The sequence below is a fragment of the Trichechus manatus genome, unplaced genomic scaffold, assembly GCF_000243295.1.
Source record: "Trichechus manatus latirostris isolate Lorelei unplaced genomic scaffold, TriManLat1.0 scaffold00029, whole genome shotgun sequence".
Taxonomy (NCBI): Eukaryota; Metazoa; Chordata; class Mammalia; order Sirenia; family Trichechidae; genus Trichechus; species Trichechus manatus.
The window spans coordinates 2,268,163-2,290,926 of NW_004443965.1; the positions used below are offsets into that span (position 1 = coordinate 2,268,163).

The 22,764-nt window shown below is 38.6% G+C and overlaps 1 protein-coding gene across 1 annotated transcript in view; it reads right to left on the reverse strand.

Moving 5' to 3' along the window:
• Positions 1-703: 703 nt before the first annotated feature.
• Positions 704-22,764, reverse strand: part of FAM151B (family with sequence similarity 151 member B) — a 69,560-nt gene continuing 47,499 nt past the window's right edge. Inside the window, exon 6 of the mRNA XM_004374460.2 lies at positions 704-3,005. Within this exon, the coding sequence (XP_004374517.1) occupies positions 2,846-3,005 (160 nt within the window). The 3' untranslated portion in view covers positions 704-2,845. The remainder of the gene's footprint in view (positions 3,006-22,764) is intronic.

The window sequence follows — 22,764 nt, forward strand, 5'->3', positions numbered from 1 at the left end:
TCAAAACCCAGCAGAAATGTGGCCCAGTGGTACAACATAGATTTTTTAAGTTCAGAGTCTACAATAAAGTATCTAATTTGTTTCAAAGATTACAGAACAGAATCTTTTGAGTATTTTGGGTAACGTTTGCCCTGTAGGTATCCCTTCAACTGTGGAGAAGGTACATACAATGGTTTGTAATGATGAACAGGCGCTACTTTGCAACGCACATAAAATATTATCATTATTTCTGTATTATGTTAAAGATGTTTTAGTGTATCTGGAAGCACTTCTTTAATGTTTTTTATGCAGAGAAAGGTACAGTATATACTATATACTATATACTAAGACAAACATTTGACTAACTCAGATTAGATACGAACTGTACTTAACTGTTCCGACTTACATACAAATTCGACTTACGGACAGATTTAGGAATGGAATTTGTTCATAATCTGGGGACTGCCTGTATAAAAGAGATTAAACAAGCAAGTGAAAGAAGCAGAGACTGGGAAAAAGAGATGCCAAGACACATGAAGATCACCCAGGAGCAGAGGCTCAAAAGAGACAAGGACCTTCCTCCAGAGCTGACAGAGACAGAAAGTCTTTTCCTAGATCTGGTGCTCTGAATTTGGACTTCTAGCCTCCTAAACTGTAAGAAAATAAATTTCTGTTTGTTAAAGCCATCCACTTGTGGTATTCATTACAGCAGCACTAGATAACTAAGACAGGTATCCATTAAAAATTTACTTTTCAACAGAATACTTGTTACAATTCTCTTTGTTCCTGAAAACACTTTAAAATATACTTACAAACCTTAATCTTAGTGACACTCGGTTGACAGATTTCTCATTATAAAAGAAGTTTGCTGTAACAGTAATATTTTAAATATTATCAAGCGTCAAATAATTAAATAGTAAAAATAATCTTCTGAACAAATAAATTGTATTTAAAACGTCATCAAAATGCAATTCATTTATAAATTCAAGTCTTTACAAAAGTAATGCATGGTCACTGTAGAAAATTTATATATTAAACATTATTTTTTACTATATTTTTAAGTTATTCTTTGTTAAAATTATGTTCTTATAGTTACGAAATTGCACCTTTTGCCTCTGGCAAACAACTACAGAAAGTAAAGTTTTAGGTATTATTTGATACTGCATTCAGCTGAAGCTAAAATTTAAAGTGGAAATATTGTCATTGTCTTCAAGTATTTATATGTCTAAATGTTTCATGTTATATCCCTTAACTGTTTGTCTATCTATCTGTCTGCCTGCCTGCCTGTCTTATCTATCAGTAGACATGGACATGGTAAGTACAAAAGAAGGAGAACTAACTCTATCTGTTGAGCACATAGTACATGATGGGCATTGAACTAGATGCTTGCTTCTATGACATGATCTCAATCCTCACAAGAAGCCTACAAGAGAATTCTCATTTCCCCCTCATTTTTCAGGTGAGGAAACCAAGACTCAGTGAGGTTAAATATTTCCCAAAGTCTAGAATTAGTAAGGAACAAAGGTGGGGCTATAAAGCCAAGTCTGTCTGACCTCAAAACCCATGCTCTTTTCTCTACACAGAAACACTTCATTCTTGGAGAAAAATGGCTGATTAACAAATGACAAATTACATGTCTTAGGACAATCATTGGTAAATTACATTCTCAGTAAATCAAAGAAGCAATATGTTTTTTTCTGAATGCCTTGCTCAGGACTATGCCAGGCCCTGAAAAAGATACTTAATACTTTAGATACTTTAATCTAGCTTAGGAGACATAACATACATGGCACCATTAGTGAACAATATCAGATAGTTAAAATTAACTGTTAGATCTACAAATCATTGATGTTATAGGCATTCTTGAAATGAGGGACTGTGTTGGAGGACACAGAGTTCACTTTTAGGGTGGGACCACATTATAGAGGGTCTTTAAAGAGGAAAATTCAATAAAATTTAGGAAGCCCCTACAGGTTTTTGATTTGGCATAAAGAGGTGTTTAAGAAAGTTTTGTTTAACAGAAATACTCAGGGTGTCTCTGAGTAGTGTGAGAGATGAAGTCATGAAGGGGTAGCTCATGAAATTCTAGTAGGAGAACACGGTGCTGGATTATGGCGATGCTGGTGAGAAACTTGGAAAACAAATGATATAATACAAGGATTAAAGCTCTGCTCTCCAGTAGTATTTTGCTCACTGTAAATAAGATGCTATAATAGAAACAAAGAATACAAAAACATATACTGCTGCTAGTATGCTTCGCAATAATATGGAAATTCTAGATCCATCCACTTTAATCTATATCGTTTTCAGTAAATGGATTTGATGTTTGTATGAGAAAGCTGCTCACCCTTGTGAAAGTTTAAAGTATTTTTAAGCCCTGTTACTCTTTTGAAATAACCAGTTTTCTAGAAGAAGGGAAAGCATATGCCACATTTTGTGGCACCTCTGTAATGCAAGTGCTAACAAAAGTAATTTATGCCCGTGCTACTATAACACATGTGGGTTCTTTCAATCCTCTTCAGTAGATCAAAATTACTTTTTATAAAGGTTTCAGAGCATCCTTTTCCTAGCTTATTGTTAGACTTTCTCTGACTTATTATATTAATAATTAACTTACTAAGTTATTAACTACTAGGTTAATAATTGATTATATATTAGACTGAAATCTCTTCTTTGCAAATCTTTTAGGTAAGTGTAGTATTATAGGGACATATTCTTAATAGAGTAAGCACTCAATAAGTGTTTTTTTTTTGACTGGCTGAATTGGAGCACAAATCAATGATCAATTTATACAGTAATTGATTCAGATCAAAGCAAAGAAGGCTTACAAAATCAAGACGTGAAATAATTTATAAGACCCTTCTTCTTAGAGATTAACTTTGATTCCAATGGCTTGTTTAAATTCATAGTTTTGTGGTTCCAAGATGTCATAGAAAACTTGGCTTTTGTCAAAATGGTCTCTAATGCAAAGTAAATCTTCAATGGAATAGTTATCATCTTTTCCAGTCCAAATAGTCAGGCTGTACCTGCATTAAAATAAGGCAGAATTATAAAGTTAAAAGTGGAAGATATGAAACAGTGATGAGCAATTCCACTAAGCATAAAGATAGTTACTCTCGTTTGTCTCTAACCCAAATACACACAGATGAAAAAATTAATTAGCTATGGGGGAATTATATTTCTTGTTTCATTCTTTCATCACCATTGTAGCATCAAAAGAGACCAGAGAGAAAAAAATTCACATGACCATTATCTAAATTAGGTAAGTGCTATACTTCTCACGAATTATAAGAATGTTCAATGGTTTTAGAAACTCAGACCAGTGGCACTAGAAATGGGTCAGATTTTGGAAAGGAACTGAAGGAGACTGTGTTGCTGATTCAGGAAACTGTCCCCGATACCAAAAAGTCCAGCTCTACTGCTTTCTTCAGTCAAAAGGGACTGCTAGAAGGACTGTGGGGAGACCCAGATGCTGCCAACATCCCAAATGTCCACATTCACTTTGAGCAGTCCTGTTACCCCTTTTGGGAGTTTTGCACGAGATGTTAACAATGACAAGAGGTATCACTAAGAATGCCAAATAGAATGAATTTAGATCCGTTTCTGAAGAGTTGAAAACAATAACATATGTAGATTTATTATGGATGCAAGAATATGCCCAGAATTTTAATGTTATTTAAATTGTATATTTTCATTTCTTCCAGTGACACTATTCCTATTCCACTAGAGACTAGGAAAATGCAAAGTTGTTAAGTAGTTTCGTGTTTATTTTTCACATAAACTTGTTGGAACCCTGGGGAAAATCTCCAAAGCATTTTTTCAAACTAATGAAAAGAAATAACTGTCTAACCAAAGTATATGTTCTTGTTACTTTGACACATTCCTGTTCTTCAAGGTAGCACCACCATTCTGGAAATATGACAGAGGAAAATACTTTGGATTTTGCCCCACAGCAGTATTATATGACAAGCCCCAAAAGAATTTTTAATCTGCAGCTGAGAATACAAAAAAAGGAAAATTAGTTCTGAAATCTTTATTTTTTGCTAAAATGGCATCTTCATTATTTTATCTGTGTACCATGGTGACAAACCTTATAAAAAGACACAAGTATGAGCATTTAGGTTAAAAGAAGAACTTTCCTGTGTTTCTCTTAATACTCTTTCTATTATATTTAAACTTAAATGGGAAAAATAAAATTGTCTAAGGGTATCTTAAATTGTATTCATGAAAATCAATTCTCAGGCTTCATTATGTCTTTTTATTGTGAAATAGCATACATAAATAAGTGCATAAAACATAAATGTAATTTTAATGAATTATTATAAAGTGAACTCCAATGTAACCAAAATACTAATCAAGAAACAGAACATTGGAGGCAGTGCCAAGACTGTGGAGTAAGCAGATGCTTCCTTGGTTCCTCTTACAACAAAGACCCAAAAAAACAAGTGAATTGATTATACATGACAATCTAGGAGCCCTGAACATCAAAGGCAAACTTGAGGAATCAGACTGAGCAGCAGGGGGAGGGAAAGATGGTTTGGAAGCAGCAAGGAGTTGCCAGACGTGAGCCAGCAGGAACTGGCATCCTGCAGGCCAGATTGGCTGGTGTGAACGATGAGTCAAGCAGTGGCGTTCGGGACGCATTTTCCGTATCAGGAGAGACCAAGTGGCAGACAGTCTACTCAAGCCTCCAGAACCAGTGAAAAGTGGCACTCAAACGGCAAAAGATAAGTATATGCACCTAACCCACCGTGCGGATCAAAAAACACCCCGTTTGGGAAGAACCTCTCTCCGATTTACCTGCCTCCTCCTCGCTCTGCACCGGTCCCAGGCCGGCTTCAGCGATTACCATGTTCCGTGGGCCGGAAGTAGGACCCTTCATGTGCCCTGAGCCATTCTCCCAGCCTTGGAGAGGGAACAAATTAACAAACAGGAAAAAATAATCTGCCAACTACCCTAAGCCAGGAACTCAGGGCAGGTACAGCTCCTTTGCCTAGGCACAGGCATAAGGGGTCCAAGGACTCTGAATGCCTTTCACCCCTGCACAGACCTCTGTGGGCCCATTTCAACAGTGTAGGCCCTCATTAGCACAATACAATAGGGTTTATACCTGAAGCCTAACTTCAACTGTATCAGCTATATGGCGGAATGGCAAGTTCGTGACATTTGACACCGCTCTGCCCATTAAGCAGGGTCCTCACCTACCCACATCAGGGGCCTGAGGACTGGTGGCTCCACCCATGCCACCTAGACACCTGTGACAGGGGTCTAAGAATAAGTGGTGCCTCCCAGTCCTTACAGCCAACAGCACCGGGTGCCCATAGTCCGGCTGCAAACCCACCCAACTACGCACTCTAGGGAACAGGGACACGCTTTCCTCCCAGACACTCAGGGGCAGCCGTTAGCCCCCTGCCTTGCCCAGCGCATGACCCGTTACTGCAGCCAGATACCTGTGCCTAGTCCAATCACCTCTGCCCATCTAGGACTGTAGGTGAAAGCCAACACCACACACTTGGTGACCGACTACCTGGACACCTGACCTGAATCCATACAAGAAAAGTAAACAGATTCCTGGGCTCACATACCTAGTAACAGATCTAACCACCTGGTGACAGGACGTTAGAGCTTCAAAGGCACCAATAATCAAACTAGCTCACATGAGCAGCCTATTTGGGCATATCAAAACAAAACAAGAAACTAGGGCACAGTAAACAAATATAAAATAAATAAATATAATAACTTGTTGATGGCTCGCAGACAACAGTCAACATCAAATCACATAAAGAGGCAGACCACGATGGCTTCGGCAAGCTCCCAAAACAAAGAATCAAGAAATCTTCTGGAGGAAGAGAACTTTCTGGAATTACTGGAGGTAGAATACAAAAAATTAATATACAGAACTCTTCAAGATATCACGAAGGAGATCAGGCAAAATGTAGAACAAGCCGAGGAACACAAAGACAAAGCAATAGAGGAACTTAAGAAAATCAGAGAACAGCATAACGACAAATTTAACAGGCTGCAAGAATCCATAGACAGACAGCAATCAGAAATCCAGAAGATTAACAATAAAATTTCAGAATTAGACAACTCAACAGAAAGTCACAGGAGCAGAACTGAGGCAATGGAAGTCAGAATTAGTGAGACTGAAGATAAAGCACTTGACACTAACTTATTTCAGGAAAAATCAGATAAAAGAATTTTAAAAAATGAAGAAATCCGAAGAATTATGTGGGATTCTATCAACAGGAATAACCTACGAGCAACTGGAGTACCAGAACAGGGGGGATAACAGAAAATACAGAGAGAATTGTTGAAGATTTGTTGGCAGAAAGCTTCCCTGATACCGTGAAATATGAGAAGATAACTATCTAAGATGCTCATCAAATCTCACACAAGGTAGATCCCAAAAGAAAGTCACCAAGACATATTATATTGAAACACCAAAACCAAAGATAAAGAGAGAATTTTAAGAGCAGCTAGGGATAAACAAAAAGTCATCTACAAAGGAGAGTCAATAAGACTAAGCTCAGACTACGCAGCAGAAATCATGCAGGCAAGACGGCAATAGGATGACATATATAAAGCCTTGAAGGAAAAAAATTGCCAGCCAAGAATTATATATCCAGCAAAACTGTCTCTCAAATATGATGGTGAAATTGGGCATTTCCAGATAAATAGAAGTTCAGGGAATTTGCAAAAACAAAAACAAAATTACAAGAAATACTAAAAGGAGCCCTCCGGTTAGAAAAATCAATAACATCAGATAACAATCCAAGACTAGAATATAGGACAGAGCAACCAGATATCAACCCAGATAGGGAAGTCACAAAAATAAATCAAAACTAAAACACTAAATAGGGAAACAGAGATGTCAATATGTAAACGAGGACAACATTAAAACAAAAAAGGACTAAAAAAATGTAGTCGTAGATCTTTCACATGGAGAGGAAATCAAAGCGATACAAAGAAATAAAAGATTGGTTTAAACTCAGAAAAACAGGGGTAAATATTAAGGTAACCACAAAGAAAACTAACAATCCTACACATCAAAAAGAAACAGAACATCACCAGGACCTCAGAAAGCACTTGTATGTCACTTTCCCATAACAACCTCTCCTTTCTCCCGGAGTTCCCCATTATCCTGACTTTTGTGATAGCCACCTTCTTGGTTTTCTTTACAGTTTTACTACCTATGTATCCATTCTAAACAATATAGTTTAATTTTTGTCTGTTTCTAATTTAATATAAACGGAATCATATGGTATGTAATTTTTTTGTCTTGTTTCTTTTGCTCAATATTATGTTTGTGAAATTTATCCAAGTTGTAACATGTAGCTGTGGTTCATTCATTCTCTTGGGAAAACAGTTTAGCATTATCTACTAAAGTTGGAAATATGAATACCCTATGATATAGAAATTTTAATCCTAGTAATTCCCTTCCTATATAACCCTCAGATATGCAAGCATATGTGCACCAGGATATAGAGATTAGACAGATAAATATACAAAATAAATGTTTATCTACCCCCCCCCACACACACATGAATGTTCATAACAGCAATATTTGTAATAGCCAAAACCAGAAAAAATCCAAAGGTCCTTCAGTAACAGAAAAGATAAAGAAACTGAACAGATAAATTGTGGTATACAAATAGAATAACATATAGTTCTTTATAAATTCTGTATTAGAGCCTTTTCATTGGTTATGAAATGTTCCTCAACTCTGTGCCTAACCTCTTCATGTTCTTTACGGTTTCTTTTTTATGAGGGCGGGTGGTTTTGATATATTTATTATATGTGCATGAATAGTATTGGAAAGAACTGCTAAGGAACAAAATGTTTAAAAGTTATTATCTCTAGAAGATGGGATTTGGGTGATTTTATTTTCTTCTTTCTATTGCTTTTGCATTTTATAAATTCTCAACAATGAGCATGAATTCTGTCTATAATTAGAAAATAACCTTTCAATGATCGTTTGTTTTTTAGAGTGAAAAATGGGCAGTTGAGAGCAATGCAGTCTAATTGGTCAAGTTCCAATGAGATCTGGGGAAGTGAAGTAATCCAAGTTCTTCTCAGATCAACTATCATTTTCTATGGTTGTGCAGTGGTTAAGAACTTGGCTGCTAACTAAAAGGTTGGCAGTCGAATCCACCATCCGCTCCTAGGAAACCCTACAGGGCAGTTCTACTCTGTCCTATAGGGTCACTGTGAGTTGGAATCGACTCAATGGCAACAGGTTTAGTTGGGATTTTTTACTCCTTCCATAGAGTTCCTGGGTGGTGCAGTTAACGCATTCGGTCTGCTAACGTTAAGGTTGGCGGTTTGAGTCCACCCAGAGGCATGTCAGAAGAAAGGCATGGCGATCTGCTTCTAAAAAATCAGCCACTGAAAACCTTATGGATCACAGTTGTACTCGGACACGTATGGGGTCGCCATCAATTGGAATAGACTCAGAGGCAACTGGTTTGGCTTTATTCCTCACATAGGAAAAGAATGTGTCCAGTCTGTTGGTACAATCTCTTCCATCCAGGAAAAGGCAGTGTCCACAATTCAAGATGAGCCACAATTCAAGACTGGAGGCCCTAACTGCAGCCCCTTGTATTTCAACACTCAGCTTCTTCAGCAAAGGTTTAATGGGTACCACGTAAAGTTCTTCATCTCATTTGGTATTCTGTCAATTCCTAGAGCCTTGTTTTCTGCCAATGCCTTCAGTGCAGCTGGGACTTCTTCCTTCAGTACTAGCGGTTCTTGATCATATGCTACCTCGTGAAATGGCTGAACACTGACCAATTCTTTTTTGGTATACTGACTCTGTGTAGTCCTTCCATCTTCTTTTGATGCTTCCTGTGTCATTTAATATTTTCCCCATAGAATTCTTCAATGTTCCAACTCGAGGCTTGAATTTTTTCTTCAATTCTTTCAGCTTGAGAAATGCCAAGCATGTTCTTCCCTTTCGGTTTTCTATCTCCAGCTCTTTGCACATGTCATTGTAATACTTGACTTTGTCTTCTCGAGCTGCTCTTTGAAATCTTCTGTTCAGCTCTTTTACTTCATTTCTTTCTTTTGCTTTAGCTATTCGATGTTCAAGAGCAAGTTTCAGAGTCTCTTCTGACATCCATTTTGGTCTTTTCTTTCTTTCCTGTCTTTTTAATGACTTCTTGTTTTCTTCATGTATCATGCCCTTGATGTCATTCCATAACTCGTCTGGTCTTTGGTCATTAGTGTTCAACACATCAAATCTATTCTTGAGGTGGTCTCTAAATTCAGGTGGGATATGCTCAAGGTCGTACTTTGGCTCTTATGGACTTGTTCTAATTTTCTTAAGTTTCAACTTGAACTTGCATATGAGCAATTGATGGTCTGTTCCACACTCGGCCCCTGACCTTGTTCTGACTGATGATATTGAGCTTTTCCATCATCTCTTTCCACAGATGTAGTCAGTTTGATTCTTGTGTATTCTATCTGGCAAGGTCCACATGTGTCTTAGTCTTCTAGTGCTGCTATAACAGAAATACCACAAGTGGATGGCTTTAACAAAGAGAAATTTATTTCCTCACAGTAAAGTAGGTTAGAAGTCCAAATTCAGGGCGTCAGCTCCAGGGGAAGGCTTTCTCTGTCAGCCTTCTCATCAATCTTCCCCCAGACTAGGAGCTTCTCCACGCAGGGACCCCAGGCCCAAAGGACTCGCTCTGTTCTTGGCACTGCTTTCTTGGTGGTATGAGGTCCCCCGTCTCTCTGCTCGCTTCTCTCTTTTATATCTCAAGAGATTGCCTCAAGACACAATCCAGTCTTGTAGACTGAGTCCTGCCTCACTAAAACAACTGCCACCCATCCTCCCTCATTAACATCATAGAGGCAGGATTTATATAGGAAAATCGCACAACACTGGGAATCATGGACCAGCAAAATTGATACACACTTTTGGGGACATAATTCAATCCATGACAACGTGTACAGTCACTGTTTATGTTGGTAAAAAAAGGTATCTGCAATGAAGAAAAGTCGTTGGTCTTGCAAAATTCTATCATGCGATCTCCAGCATCGTTTCTACCACCAAGGCCGTATTTCCAACTACCAATCCTTCTTTGTCTCCAACTTTTGCAATCCAATCACCAGTAATTACCAATGCAACCTGATTGCATGCTTGGTCAATTTCAGACTGCAGAAGTTCGTAAAAATACTCAATTTCTTCATCTTTGGCCTTAGTGGTTAGTGCATAAATTTGAATAATAGTCACAATAACTGGTCTTCCTTGCAGCTGTATGGATATTATCCTATCATTGACAGCACTGTACTTCAGGATAGATCCTGAAATGTTCTTTTGGATGATGAATGCAATGCCATTCCTCTTCGTCATTCCCAGCATAGAAGACCATATGATTGTCCAATTCAAAACAGCCAATATCAGTCCATTTCAGCTTACTAATGCCTAGGATGTCGATGTTTATGCATTCCATTTCATTTCTGACCACTTCCAATCTTCCTAGATTCATACTTTGTGCTGATTATTAATGGATGTTTGCAGCTGTTTCTTCTCATTTTGAGTTGTGCCACATCAGCAAATGAAGGTCCCGAAAGCTTGACTCCATCCACATCATTAAGGTCGACTGTACTTTTAGGAGGCAGCTCTTCCCCAGTGGTATTCTGAGTGCCTTCCAACCTGAGGGGCTCATCTTCTGGCATTATATTAGACAATGTTCCGCTGCTATTCATAAGTTTTTTTACCAGCTAATTCATTACAGAAGTGGAACGCTGGGTCTTTTTTCCTAGTCTGTCTTAGGCTGGAAGCTCAGTTGAAATCTGTCTACCATAGGTTACCCTACTGGTATTTGAATACTGGGGGCATAGCTTCCAGCATCATAGCAACATGCAAACCCCCACAGTATGACAAACTGACAGACACATGGGGTAACATCATGATAAACGGAGAAAAGACTGATGTTGTCAAGGATTTCAATTTACATGGATCCACAATCAATACCCATGGAAGCAGCAGTCAAGAAATCAAAAGACGCATTGCATTAGGCAAATCTGCTGTAAAAGACATCTGTAAAGTGTTGAAAAGCAAAGAATGTCACCTTGAAGACTAAGGTGTGCCCGACCCAAGCCATGGTGTTTTCAATCACCTCATGTGCATGCAAAAGCTGGATGATGAATAAGGAAAACCAAAGAAGAATTGACGCCTTTGAACTGTGGTGTTGCTGAAGAATATTGAACATACCATGGACTGCCAAAAGAATGAACAAATCTGTCTTGGAAGAAGTACAACCAGAATGCTCCTTAGAAGCAAGGATGGCGAGACTATGCCTTACATACTTCAGACATGTTATTAGAAGGGATCAGTCCCTGGAGAAGGACAACATGCTTGGTAAAGTAGAGGGCCAGCAAAAAAGAGGATGACCCTCAACGAGATGGACTGACACAGTGGCTGCAACAATGAGCTCAAGCATAACAATGATTGTGAGGATGGCATAGGACCAGGCAGTACTTTGTTCTGTTGTACATAGGGTTGTTATGAGTCGGAACCAACTCAATGGCACCTAACAACAAAGCAGAAAACAAGATGGGTTATAGGAAGATATATTACTGCAAACACTAACAGAAAAGAGACAGAAGAAAGAAAATTCATTTTTAGGAATAGCCATTTCCCAACCATTAGTATACAAAATCTAAAAGAAGAGCGTCGGCTTCAGAATTACATAAAGTAGTAGATCCATGCCACAGAGGAGCGAAAGGCTGAGAACTGCTGCCTTGGTAGCCATCAGCCCTCCCTGCCTTCATCCCTGGATATGGCCTGCAGACAAGCTACTCCATTAGGTCAAGTCCACATGCCCACTGTCGGGGAGCAGCAGCACATGCTGGGCCAATTCCCCATCCAGTTACCTTCTATAGATGTTACTGCCACAGGCCAGGTAGGCCTAAGGGTCAGGGGAAAGCCCTCTAAGGTCAAGGTCTCAAGCATGCCAGGTGATAACACACCTGGCATGGACGGCCCTCCAGACTGGACCAGCTGAAGCCTCCTCAAAGCCAGCACCCATCAGAGAGCACATAAGGGGATTACGAAGTGTAGGTCATTCTTTGATATACTCTTGTGCCCACCCACTGCATAGATCCTGCCTGGAGACCTTCAGGCTTGTATACCTCACTTGTTAGTTGCCATCGAGTTAGCATGATAACCCCATGTACAAGAGAACAAAACACTGCCCAGGCCTGTGCCATCTTCATGGTCATTGGTATGACTAAGTCCATTATTGCAGCCACTGTGTATTTTTAGTACCTTCCAATTTAGGGGGCTCATCTTCCAGCACTATATCAGACAGTATTCTGGGTTTTCACTGGCTAATTTCAGGAAGCAGATTATCAGGTCTTTTTTTAAAAAAATATTTTGTTGCATTTTAGGTGAAAATTTACATAGCAAATTAGGTTCTCATTTAACAATTTTTATACATCTTGTTCCATGACATTGGTTACATTTTTCACAATGTGTCAACATTCTCATTATTTCCATTCTTTTTGTTCTGTTTCCATTAATCTAGCTTCCCTGCCTCTCCTTAGCTTCTCATCTTTGTTTTAGGGTAAATGTTAACTGTTTGGTCTCATACAGTTGATTGTTTAAAGGAGCACAGTATTCACAAGTGATTATGTTTATTTTTTAAGCCAATCTATTGCTTTGATGAAGTGACCACCAGGAGTGGCTTCACTTCCAAGTGCAAAGGGTATCTTGGGGTGACAGTCTCGGGGGTTCCTCTAGTCTCTATTAATCCAGTAAGTCTGGCCTTTTTTTAGGAATTTGAGTTTTGTTCTACATTTTTCTCCCTTTCTGTCCAGGATCTTTTATTGCGTCCCTGGTCAGAATGGTTGGTGTGGTAGCTGGGCACGATCTAGTTCTAGTCTCAGGCTAGATGGGGCCGTGGTTCATGTGGGCTATAGTTCTGTGGACTAATTTCTTCTTTGAGTCTTTGGTTTCCTTCATTCCCTTTTGTTCCAGACAAGTAGAGATCAATAGTTATATCTTAGATGACCGCTTGCAAGCTTTTAAGACCCCAGAAGCTACTCACCAAACTAGGATGTAGAATATTCTTTATGGTATCTTTCAATGAAAAGAATTTCTGAATTTTAATGTATTCAAATTTCTCAAACATATTCTTTATGGCTAGTGCTTTTTGTATCTTGTTTGAGAAATCTTTGACTTCCCCAATATTATAAAGATATTCTCTAGTAATATAATAATATATTCTATTAAAGCTTTTGTTTTACCTGTCATATTTAGATATACAAACTGGAATTGATTTTTGAGACTAAGTGGAAGAGTCTAATTTCTTTTTTTCACATGGATGTCTTAGGACTATTTAGTGAAAAATCGTTTCTCCCTTCTCCACTGCTTTGCAGAGCCCATACCATTACCCATTGCCATTTAATCTATTCCGACTCATAGCGACTCTATAGGACAGAGTAGAACTGCCCCATAGGGTTTCCAAAGCTGTAATATTTAAGGAAGCAGACTGCCCCATCTTTCTCCTACAGAGTAGCTAGCGGGTTCAAACCATCAACCTTTCAGTTAGCAGCTGAGTGCTTTAACCACTGCACCACCAGGGCTCCTTGCAGAGCTACTGCTATCATAAACTAAGGAACTATATATTCATGAGTGTGTTTCTCGTCTCTAAATTTTTTGTTCTAGTTTATATTCCTACACCAACATCACAAAATCTTAATTACTATAGTTTTACAAGAAGTCTAGATATTTGATAGATACCTTATTATTCTTCAGGAGTATCCTGACACTTTGTATCTCTGCAAACTTCAGAATTAGCTTGAAGTTTCAAAATAAATAAAACAACAATAACAAAAAAAAAGGCTGTTGAAATTTTGATTGAGAGGGAACTGAATCTATAAATCAATTTTGGGGGAATTGCCAACTTTTTATAATATGGACTCTTCCATGAATACGGTATCTCTCTCCATTTATTTAGGTCTTCTCTAACAGTTCTCAATAAAGTGTTATTGTTTTCTCCACTGAATTTTTGCTAACTACTCACTAATCCCATTTCCTCTGATTTCCAGGCTAGGACTATACTTCCTAGCTTTCCTTATTAGGTGCGACGATATGACTGAGTTCTGGCCAATAAAAATAAGACAAAAATAATGTACACCATTTCCAGGCCTCGTTCATAACACTTCCCATAGAGATGCTTCTGTGCATGGCCATGGATGCCACATACTGAAGACAGTGTTGTTACAATACTCAAGGAACCTAGGTCTCTGAATCATTTGGAGGTCAACAGCCTGATGACCACGAACAACCATCTAGAACTTTACATAAGCAAGATATAAACTTCTGCTGTGTTAAGCTATTGAATTTTGTGGGTTTAGTTGTCACAGTACTTAGTGTTATCATAATACATAAAGAAATGTGTACCATAAATGAAGTTCTGCTTTAACAAAACCATAAAGTATGTGACATTGGCTTAGCAAACTGGTGACGTGGAAACTGATTATCAGAAGCTAAAAAGCAGTTGGCCCATGTTATGAAGTAGTGGAACGTTAGGTCACTACCTTGGAGGGCAGACCGTGTGCCTAATGAGCCTGTAGCTTTAAGGGAAATAGTTGGAAAGAGTCAAAGTAATAACCTTGTTACCTTTAAATTTCTGTTTTAGCAAGTATTATGAGAAAGCGAAGAGTTCAAGAAAGAATTAGTTGGACTGCAAGAAGAAATCAAAGGGAATAGAGAAAGTTCAGAAATTTGGGTCCTTGAAGGGCCAAAAGAGTCATTTGCTTTTTATTTGATTACAAAATTTGTGCAGAGATGTAATGGATTATAACATTTCATGTTCTATCTCATGTAGTTCTTCATTTTTTAGTGTACAATATGGTAAATTTTCAGACCACCACCAGAATCAAGATAACACACATATCTATCACCCCTGCAAGTTTCCTCAAGCCCCTTTGTAATCTCTGGTCCACCTCTGCCAAGCAACCGCTAATTTTCTATCACCACTAAAGATTAGTTTGCATTTTCTAGACTCTTAAATTAATAGAATGATACAGTATATACTTTAAAAATGTGGACTGAGGCCAACTGCATTTAGATTTCTAAATTTATAATTCTACAACTTGTATGGAAAAGCAGATGCTCAAGAGCAACCAATATATCCTTAAATAAAAAAACTAGGAAACCTGCCATGGCAGGTATAAAGACCTATTATAAAGCTTTATTACATTAAGATCTTGTGGTACTAGCAAGGGATAAGCCAATGGAACAGAACAAAAAGCCCAGAAATGTAATTATATGGATATATAATACAATAAAGTGTTATTGTTTTCTCCATTGAAGTCTTGCACATTATGGCAGTGATGGCTAGCTAATCGCTAGTCCCATTTTCCCTGCTTCCCAGGCTAGGACTATCACTGAGGTAGTACTGTCTATTAATGTAGAAAGGATGGATCATTCATTTAATGGTCCTGGGAAAACTGGTTATTCATGCGGAAAATAATTAATTTGGATATTCACATTATACACAAAAATCAATTCCAAATAGATTAAAGACTTAAATATGAAAGGCAAACTTTAAAATTTCAGAGGAAAATATTTTTGTACTCTTAAGACAGAAAAAGATTTTTTAAAACATGACACAAAACACTCAGACTACGGGAAAGAATCAGCAAATTCAACTTCATTAAAATTAAAAACTTCTCTTCGTCAAAAGACAAACCATTACGGGGAAATACCACACACTGAAAAAAATAAATGTATGATACATATAACCAGTGAAGGTTGTATCCAGAAAATATAAAGATATTTACAAATCTAAGAAAAGACAAAAAAACCCAATAGAGAAATGGGAAACTACGTAGATACTTCAGAGAGGAACAAACATGAATGGCTAGTAGCCAATTAAGTATATGAGAAGATCTTCATACAAATTCAAATTAAGACCACAATGAGAAACCATCTTACAACCACTAGGACACTAAGCCTTAGGAGGTGCACTGCTGGTGGATGTATTAAATGGTACGCTAACTTTAGAAAATAATTTGTAAAGTTCAAGATGTGAAAATCTTAAAAATCAACAATTCCATTCCCATATGTATATACCAGATAAATTCATGCATATTTTCATAGCATTATTATTTCTAATAGCAAAACACTGGAAACAAACCAAAAGTCTTTGGGCAGGAAAACTGAAATAAACTTAGGTATATTCAACAATAAGATTATCACATAGCAGTGAAAATGAATGAACTAAGCTATAGCCAGAAACACGAATGGATCTTAGAAACAACACTGAAGACAAAAAGTGGGTCAGAGAAGACTGCGTACAATATCACATTTTTCGATACCTCAAAAATAAGCAAAATTAACTATACGTTATTTAGCAATCCATACATGGAAAAACTAAAAGAAAACCTATAAATATAAAATTAAGATAGTCATCACTCAGGGGTGGGGACAGTAGAACTGGGACAGGACTACAGAGGTACATACATATAAATTCAACACTACTATTGCTCTATTTCACACATTAAGTACTATATAGATGTACATGGTGTGTGTATGTTATGTATATTCTTTACATACAAATTCATATTAAAGGGTGAAAATAATCTGAATCATAACAGTCACTGCTTGTAATACGTCTCAACATCTTTTGAGAGATAACTTGTTATGAAAAATAAAGCCTAGCTTTTCAAAATCAGGGTCATCTTTACTGTAAAGAATAGTCTAAGTACTTTATTTAAATAGTGTTTTTCTATGGGCTACCTGCACGTGAAAAACCATAGATAAAAACAAATTATTACTGTAAAACCAATATGTCTTGGTTTGAAAGATCTAACTTTATATACTTGAGAAATGTATGCTTTCTGCTTGATGGAAAAAAAATGCTCTAAAATTTCTTAAAATAACTTGGCAATACTGAACAGTCTAGAAATGCCCAGTTAGAAGCTGATAGTTTTCATCATGCCGACGATATTCTAGGTTAATTTGGTTTTTACAAGACCCATTTTGGATTATGTTTAAAAGGCTTATTTCTGGATGGGGTCTCTTGGGTTTATCAGGTGTCTCTGTGAGTTGAAAGTCCCATCAGGACTGAACAGGACCATTCAAAAATCATTGTGACATCATTAAAAATAACTTTAAATGTATTCAAATGAGATTCAGCCTGGGGTAAATTTTCTCACAACTATGGCTATAGTATACAGCCAGAAAACAGAGTACTTTCATACATGATTATATGGATACTATGCCTCCAAGGAGGCCTGGTGGTGCAGCAGTTAAGAGCTCAGGTTGCTAACCATCAGGTTGGCAGTTCGAATCCATCAGCTGCTCCTTGGAAACCCTATGGGGCAGTTCTAGACAGCCCCCTCCTCCTCACATTTGTGAGGAGAACCCAGGCGCCCATGTCAGACACTAGGGGAATACACTCCTCCTCCCTGCCCTGCCCACCCTCCTGGTGACCAGCAGTGAGCCCCCCCGTGCCTAATGATCCATGGTGCACACTTCCACACCGCTGGACCTGCAACCGGAGGCTGGCACCCACCTCCAACCATCCCCACACAGGCACACCAGCCTGGAGATCTGCAGCATGTGCTTTCACACCGTCAGACCTGCAACCAGAGGCTCATGCATGCACCAACCACCCAAGGCACTTCGCCCACCAGTAACACGATTTCACGTGCCACCCGTCTGGTGACCGGAGACCCGTGCACTCTCACTTCAACCACCTGGCAATCGTCACTGTACACCTAAAGCATCCAACCCAGTAACCAGAGAAAACTCCCTGCACACACACCCCGGTGACTGGCTGGACAGACACATCACCTCAAAAGCAACACCAGACACATCCTGATAGGTGCCATCTACATCTCAGCTAAACCACGAGCAGGAGATTCTAGTGTCCTCAGCCAACGTCCAGCTGGCTGCAATGTCACACATCCCACACCCAAACTGTTCTTGCAGACCATCTACACTTGCACTGAAGCCCCTTGATACCCCACCACCTACTCAGATGCCAATTTGTGAGCACATAGCAGGCCCAACCCATCCATTTGGGTAGCACTACCTTGCAGTGGATACAGAGGCATCCTGCCCTGCCCTTCAGGGAATGCAATAACTGCTAATGCACCAACAACCTAAAAGGACCCCACAGTCCCACAAGGCCTGTGGAGGGACCCTGACCCCCAAAAACTTGTCACCCAATATCAGGGAAATAACTTGCTTTCACACATCCACTCAATCCAGTAAGGGAAGACATATGAACCTAACCACAGAGGACCTGCATGTGGGTGTGACCCACCACATCCACTAGTGAGAGGAAATCACACTTAGCCAACAGACACCACCAAAGTCACATACACGAGACCCACAAAACAACAACAATTAAGATAATACAAAGGAAGAAAGACATTCCAAAGAAAAAGAGAAGAAACAAAGCTGTAAACACACCAAAACAAAACAAAACAAAACAAAACAAAATCAGCACAAAACAAGCATACGTATAATCAATCAATCAATTAACACCATATGCCTCAGAGAATGCAGACAATAACAAATCATATGAGGAATCAGAATAAGATGGCTCAAACAAGTCAGCAAAATAAAGGGACAGAATACCTTCCTGAGGAAGAAATGGTAACAGATCTACCTGATAAGGAATTCAAAAGATTTATATATAGAATCCTCAAAGAGATCAAGGAAAACACAGACAAAACCCTAGAAGGTTCAGGAAAACAATACAAGAAAAAAATGACAAAGTAAACAGACAATTAGAAACCATACAAAAACAACAGCTAGAAATCCAGAATATCAACAATAAAATATCAGAAATAGATAACTCAATGGAAGAACATAGAAGTAGAATTGAAGCAATGGAAAAAAGAATCAGCAATATAGAGGACAAATCCTTTGATACTAATTTATTTGAGGAAAAATCAGACAAAAGAATGAAGAAAAATTAAGAAAGCCTAAGCATTATGTGGAACACATCAAGAGGAATAATTTACATGTAATTGGCATTCCAGAAGAGGAGGAGTTAAAAAAAGGCACAGAGAGAATTTCTGAAGATTTCTACACAGAAAACTTCCCAAATATCATCAAAGACAAAAAGGTTTCCATTTAAGAAGATCAACGAACCCCATACAGGATAGACACCAAAAGAAAGTTACCAAGACATATCATAATCAAACTTTCCAAAACCAAAGGCAAAGAAGGAATTCTGAGAGCAGCTTGTGAAACACAAAGTATCATCAACAAAGGGGCACCAATAAGATTAAGCACTGATTTCTCAGTAGAAACTATGCAGGCAAGAAGGCAATGGGATGACGTATATAAAACACTGAAGGAAAAGAATTGCCAACCAAGAAGCATATATCCAGCAGAACTGTCTTTCAAATATGATGGCAAAACTAGGAGATTCCCAGATAAACAGAAATTAAGGGAATTTGTAAAAACCAGACCAATCTTACAAGAAATATTAAAAGAAGTCCTTTGGACAGAGGACCAATGACACTAAACAACAACATAAGATTAAGACACACGACATTATCACTCAGATACCAACAATGATAAAGGATTGTCAGAAGTAAAATAAAGCAAGAAAACTGAAACGAGGGAACCAGAGATATCAATCTGTAAATGATGACAATTTCAAAACAAAAATGGGGAAAAATGGTGAAATTATAGAATTTTCATATGCAGAGGATAGGAAAATTTCAGAGTAACCACAGAGAAAATTAATAAATCTACTCACCAAAATAAAGAAGAAAATAAAAAAGATTCAGCAAACACAAAACCAACAACAAAGGAAACAAAAGGAAAAAATGAACAGAAAATCCATAAACAAAATGAACTCAGCACAGAAAATTAAGCAGAACAAAGAAACTGTTAACACCAAAAAAAAGTATAACAAAATGACAGCAGTAAATTCATACCTATCGATAATCACGCTGAATGTGAATGGTTTAAATGCACCAGTCAAGAGACAGAGAGTGGCAGAATAGATTAAAAAAAAAAAAAAAAAGACACATAAATAGGTTGCCTACAAGAGATGCACCTTAGATACAAAGACATAAATAGGTTCAAAATCAAAGGAGAGAAAAAAATACATCAAGTAAACAGTAACCAAAAGGGAGCAGGAGGGGCAATAATAATCTCTGAAAAAATAGACTTTAAGTCAAAATTCATTGTAAGAGACAAGGAAGGGCATTATATAATGATTAAAGGGTCACTCCACCAAGAGGACATAACCATAATAAATAATTATGCACCCAATGACAGAACTACAAAATACATAAAACAAACAGTAACATAATTGAGAAGAAAAATGGACAGCTCTAAATAATAATAGGAGACTTTAACACACCACTTTCAATGATGGACAACTAGAAATAAACTCAACAAAGATGTGGAAGATCTAAATAACACAATCAACCAACTTGACCTCATAGACATATACAAAACACAGCACCCAACAGCAGCAGAGTACACATTCTTCTCCAACACACATAGATCATTCTCCAGAAAAGACCGTATTTTAGGCCACAAAGCAAGCCTCAATAAATTCAAAAACATCAAAATAATATAAAGCATCATCTCTGATCATAACTCTATAAAACTACACATCAATAACAGACAGAACAAGGAAAAAATTGAGGAGGTGGGGCCAAGATGGCGGAGTAGTCAGACATTTCCTGTGGACTCTCTTACAACAAAGACCTGAAAAAACAAGTGAATCAATTATATATGACAATCAAGGAGCCCTGCACATCAAAGGCAAAGTTGAGGAACCGGACTGAGTGGAAGGGGGAGGGAGAGACAGTTCAGAAACAGCGAGGAGTTGCCAGACCTGACCCGGTGAGAACCTGAGCCCTTCCCGCCTGATCAGCTCATGGGTGAGCAGTGAGGCAGGCAAGCAGCAGTGCTCGGGAGGACTCTTGAGCACTGGCAGAGACCCAGAGGCAGAGAATCTACTTGGCTACCCAGAACCAGTGAGAAGCAGCTCTCAAACGGAAAAAGGTAAGTACTTGTGTCCAGCCTACCTTGGGGATCAAAAACACCCCCCTTAGGGAAAAATCTCTCTCCCATTTACCTCCTTGCTCCCTGCTCTGCACGGGGTCCCTGACTGGCTTCCGGAATTGCTGACTCCCCTGGGCTGGAAGTAGGATCTGTCACATGCCCTGAGCCATTCTCCCAGCCTTGGAGAGTGAACAAGTTAACAAACAGGGAAAAATAAACTGCCAGCTCCCCTAAGCCAGGAATTCAGAGTAGGCACAGCTCCTTTGCCAAGACACAGGCATAAGGGATCCACGGACTCTGAGTGCCTTTCTCCCTGCATAGACTTGTGCGGGCCCATTTCAACAGCATAGGCCCTCATCACTGCAGTACAACAGAGTATATATCTGAAGTCTAACTTCAACTATTTAAGCTGTGAAGTGGCAGGTTCGTGACATCTGACACTGCTCTGCCCATTAAGCAGGGTCTACACCTACCCATATCAGGGGCCTGAGGATCCACCTGCGATAGGGGCCCAAGAACAAGAGGCGCTCCCCAGTCCTTACAGCCAACAGCACTGGGTGCTCACAGTCCAGCCGCAAAACCCACCCACATACGCGCTCTAGGAAACAGGGACATGCCTTCCTCCTGGACACTAGGGGCAGCCATCAATGTCCTGCCTTGCTCAGAGTGTGTCCCCCAGCTGCAGACAGATGCCTGTGCCTACACCAAACACCCATGCCTGTCTAGGAATGTAAGTGAGAGCCTACACCCCATACTTGGTGGCTATCTACCTGGGCTCATGAGCTGAATCCATACAGGAGGGGTGGGCAGACTCCTGAGCTCACATAACTAGTAACAGATCTAACCACCTGGTGACAGGACATTAGAGCTTCAAAGGCGCCAATAATCAACTAGCTCACATGAGCAGCCTATTTGGGCATATCAAAACAAAACAAGAAGCTAGGACACAGTAAGCAAACATAAATTAAATAAATATAATAACTTATGGATGGCTCAGAGACAACAGTCAATATCAAAGCACATAAAGAGGCAGTCCATGATGGCTTCAGTAAGCTCCCAAAATAAAGAATCTAGAAATTTTCCAGAGGAGGAAAATTTCTTGGAATTACTGGACATAGAAAACAAAAGATTAATATACAGAAGTCTTCAAGAGATTAGGAAGGAAATTAATCAAAATGCAGAATACACAATAGAGGAAATCAAAAAGATTAGAGAAGAGCATAAGGAAAAATTTAACAGGCTGCAAGAATCCATAGACAGACAGCAATCAGAAATCCAGAAGATTAACAATGAAATATCAGAATTAGACAACTCAACAGAAAGTCACAGGAGCAGAATTGGGGCAATGGAAGTCAGAATTAGTGAGACTGAAGATAAAGCACTTGACACTAACTTATTTAAGGAAAAATCAGATGAAAGTATTTAAAAAAATAAAGAAACCCTAAGAATTATGTGGGATTCTATCAAGAGGAATAACCTACGAGTGACTGGAGTACCAGAACAGGGAGAGATAACAGAAAATACAGAGAGAATTGTTGAAGATTTGTTGGCAGAAAGCTTCCCTGATATTGTGAAAGATGACAAGATACCTATCCAAGATGCTCATCAAACCCCACATAAGGTAGATCCCAAAAGAAAGTCACCAAGACATACTATAATCAAACGTGCGAAAACCAAAGACAAAGAGAGAATTTTAAGAGCAGCTAGGGATAAATGAAAAGTCATCTACAAAGGAGAGTCAATAAGAATAAGCTTGGACTACTCAGCAGAAA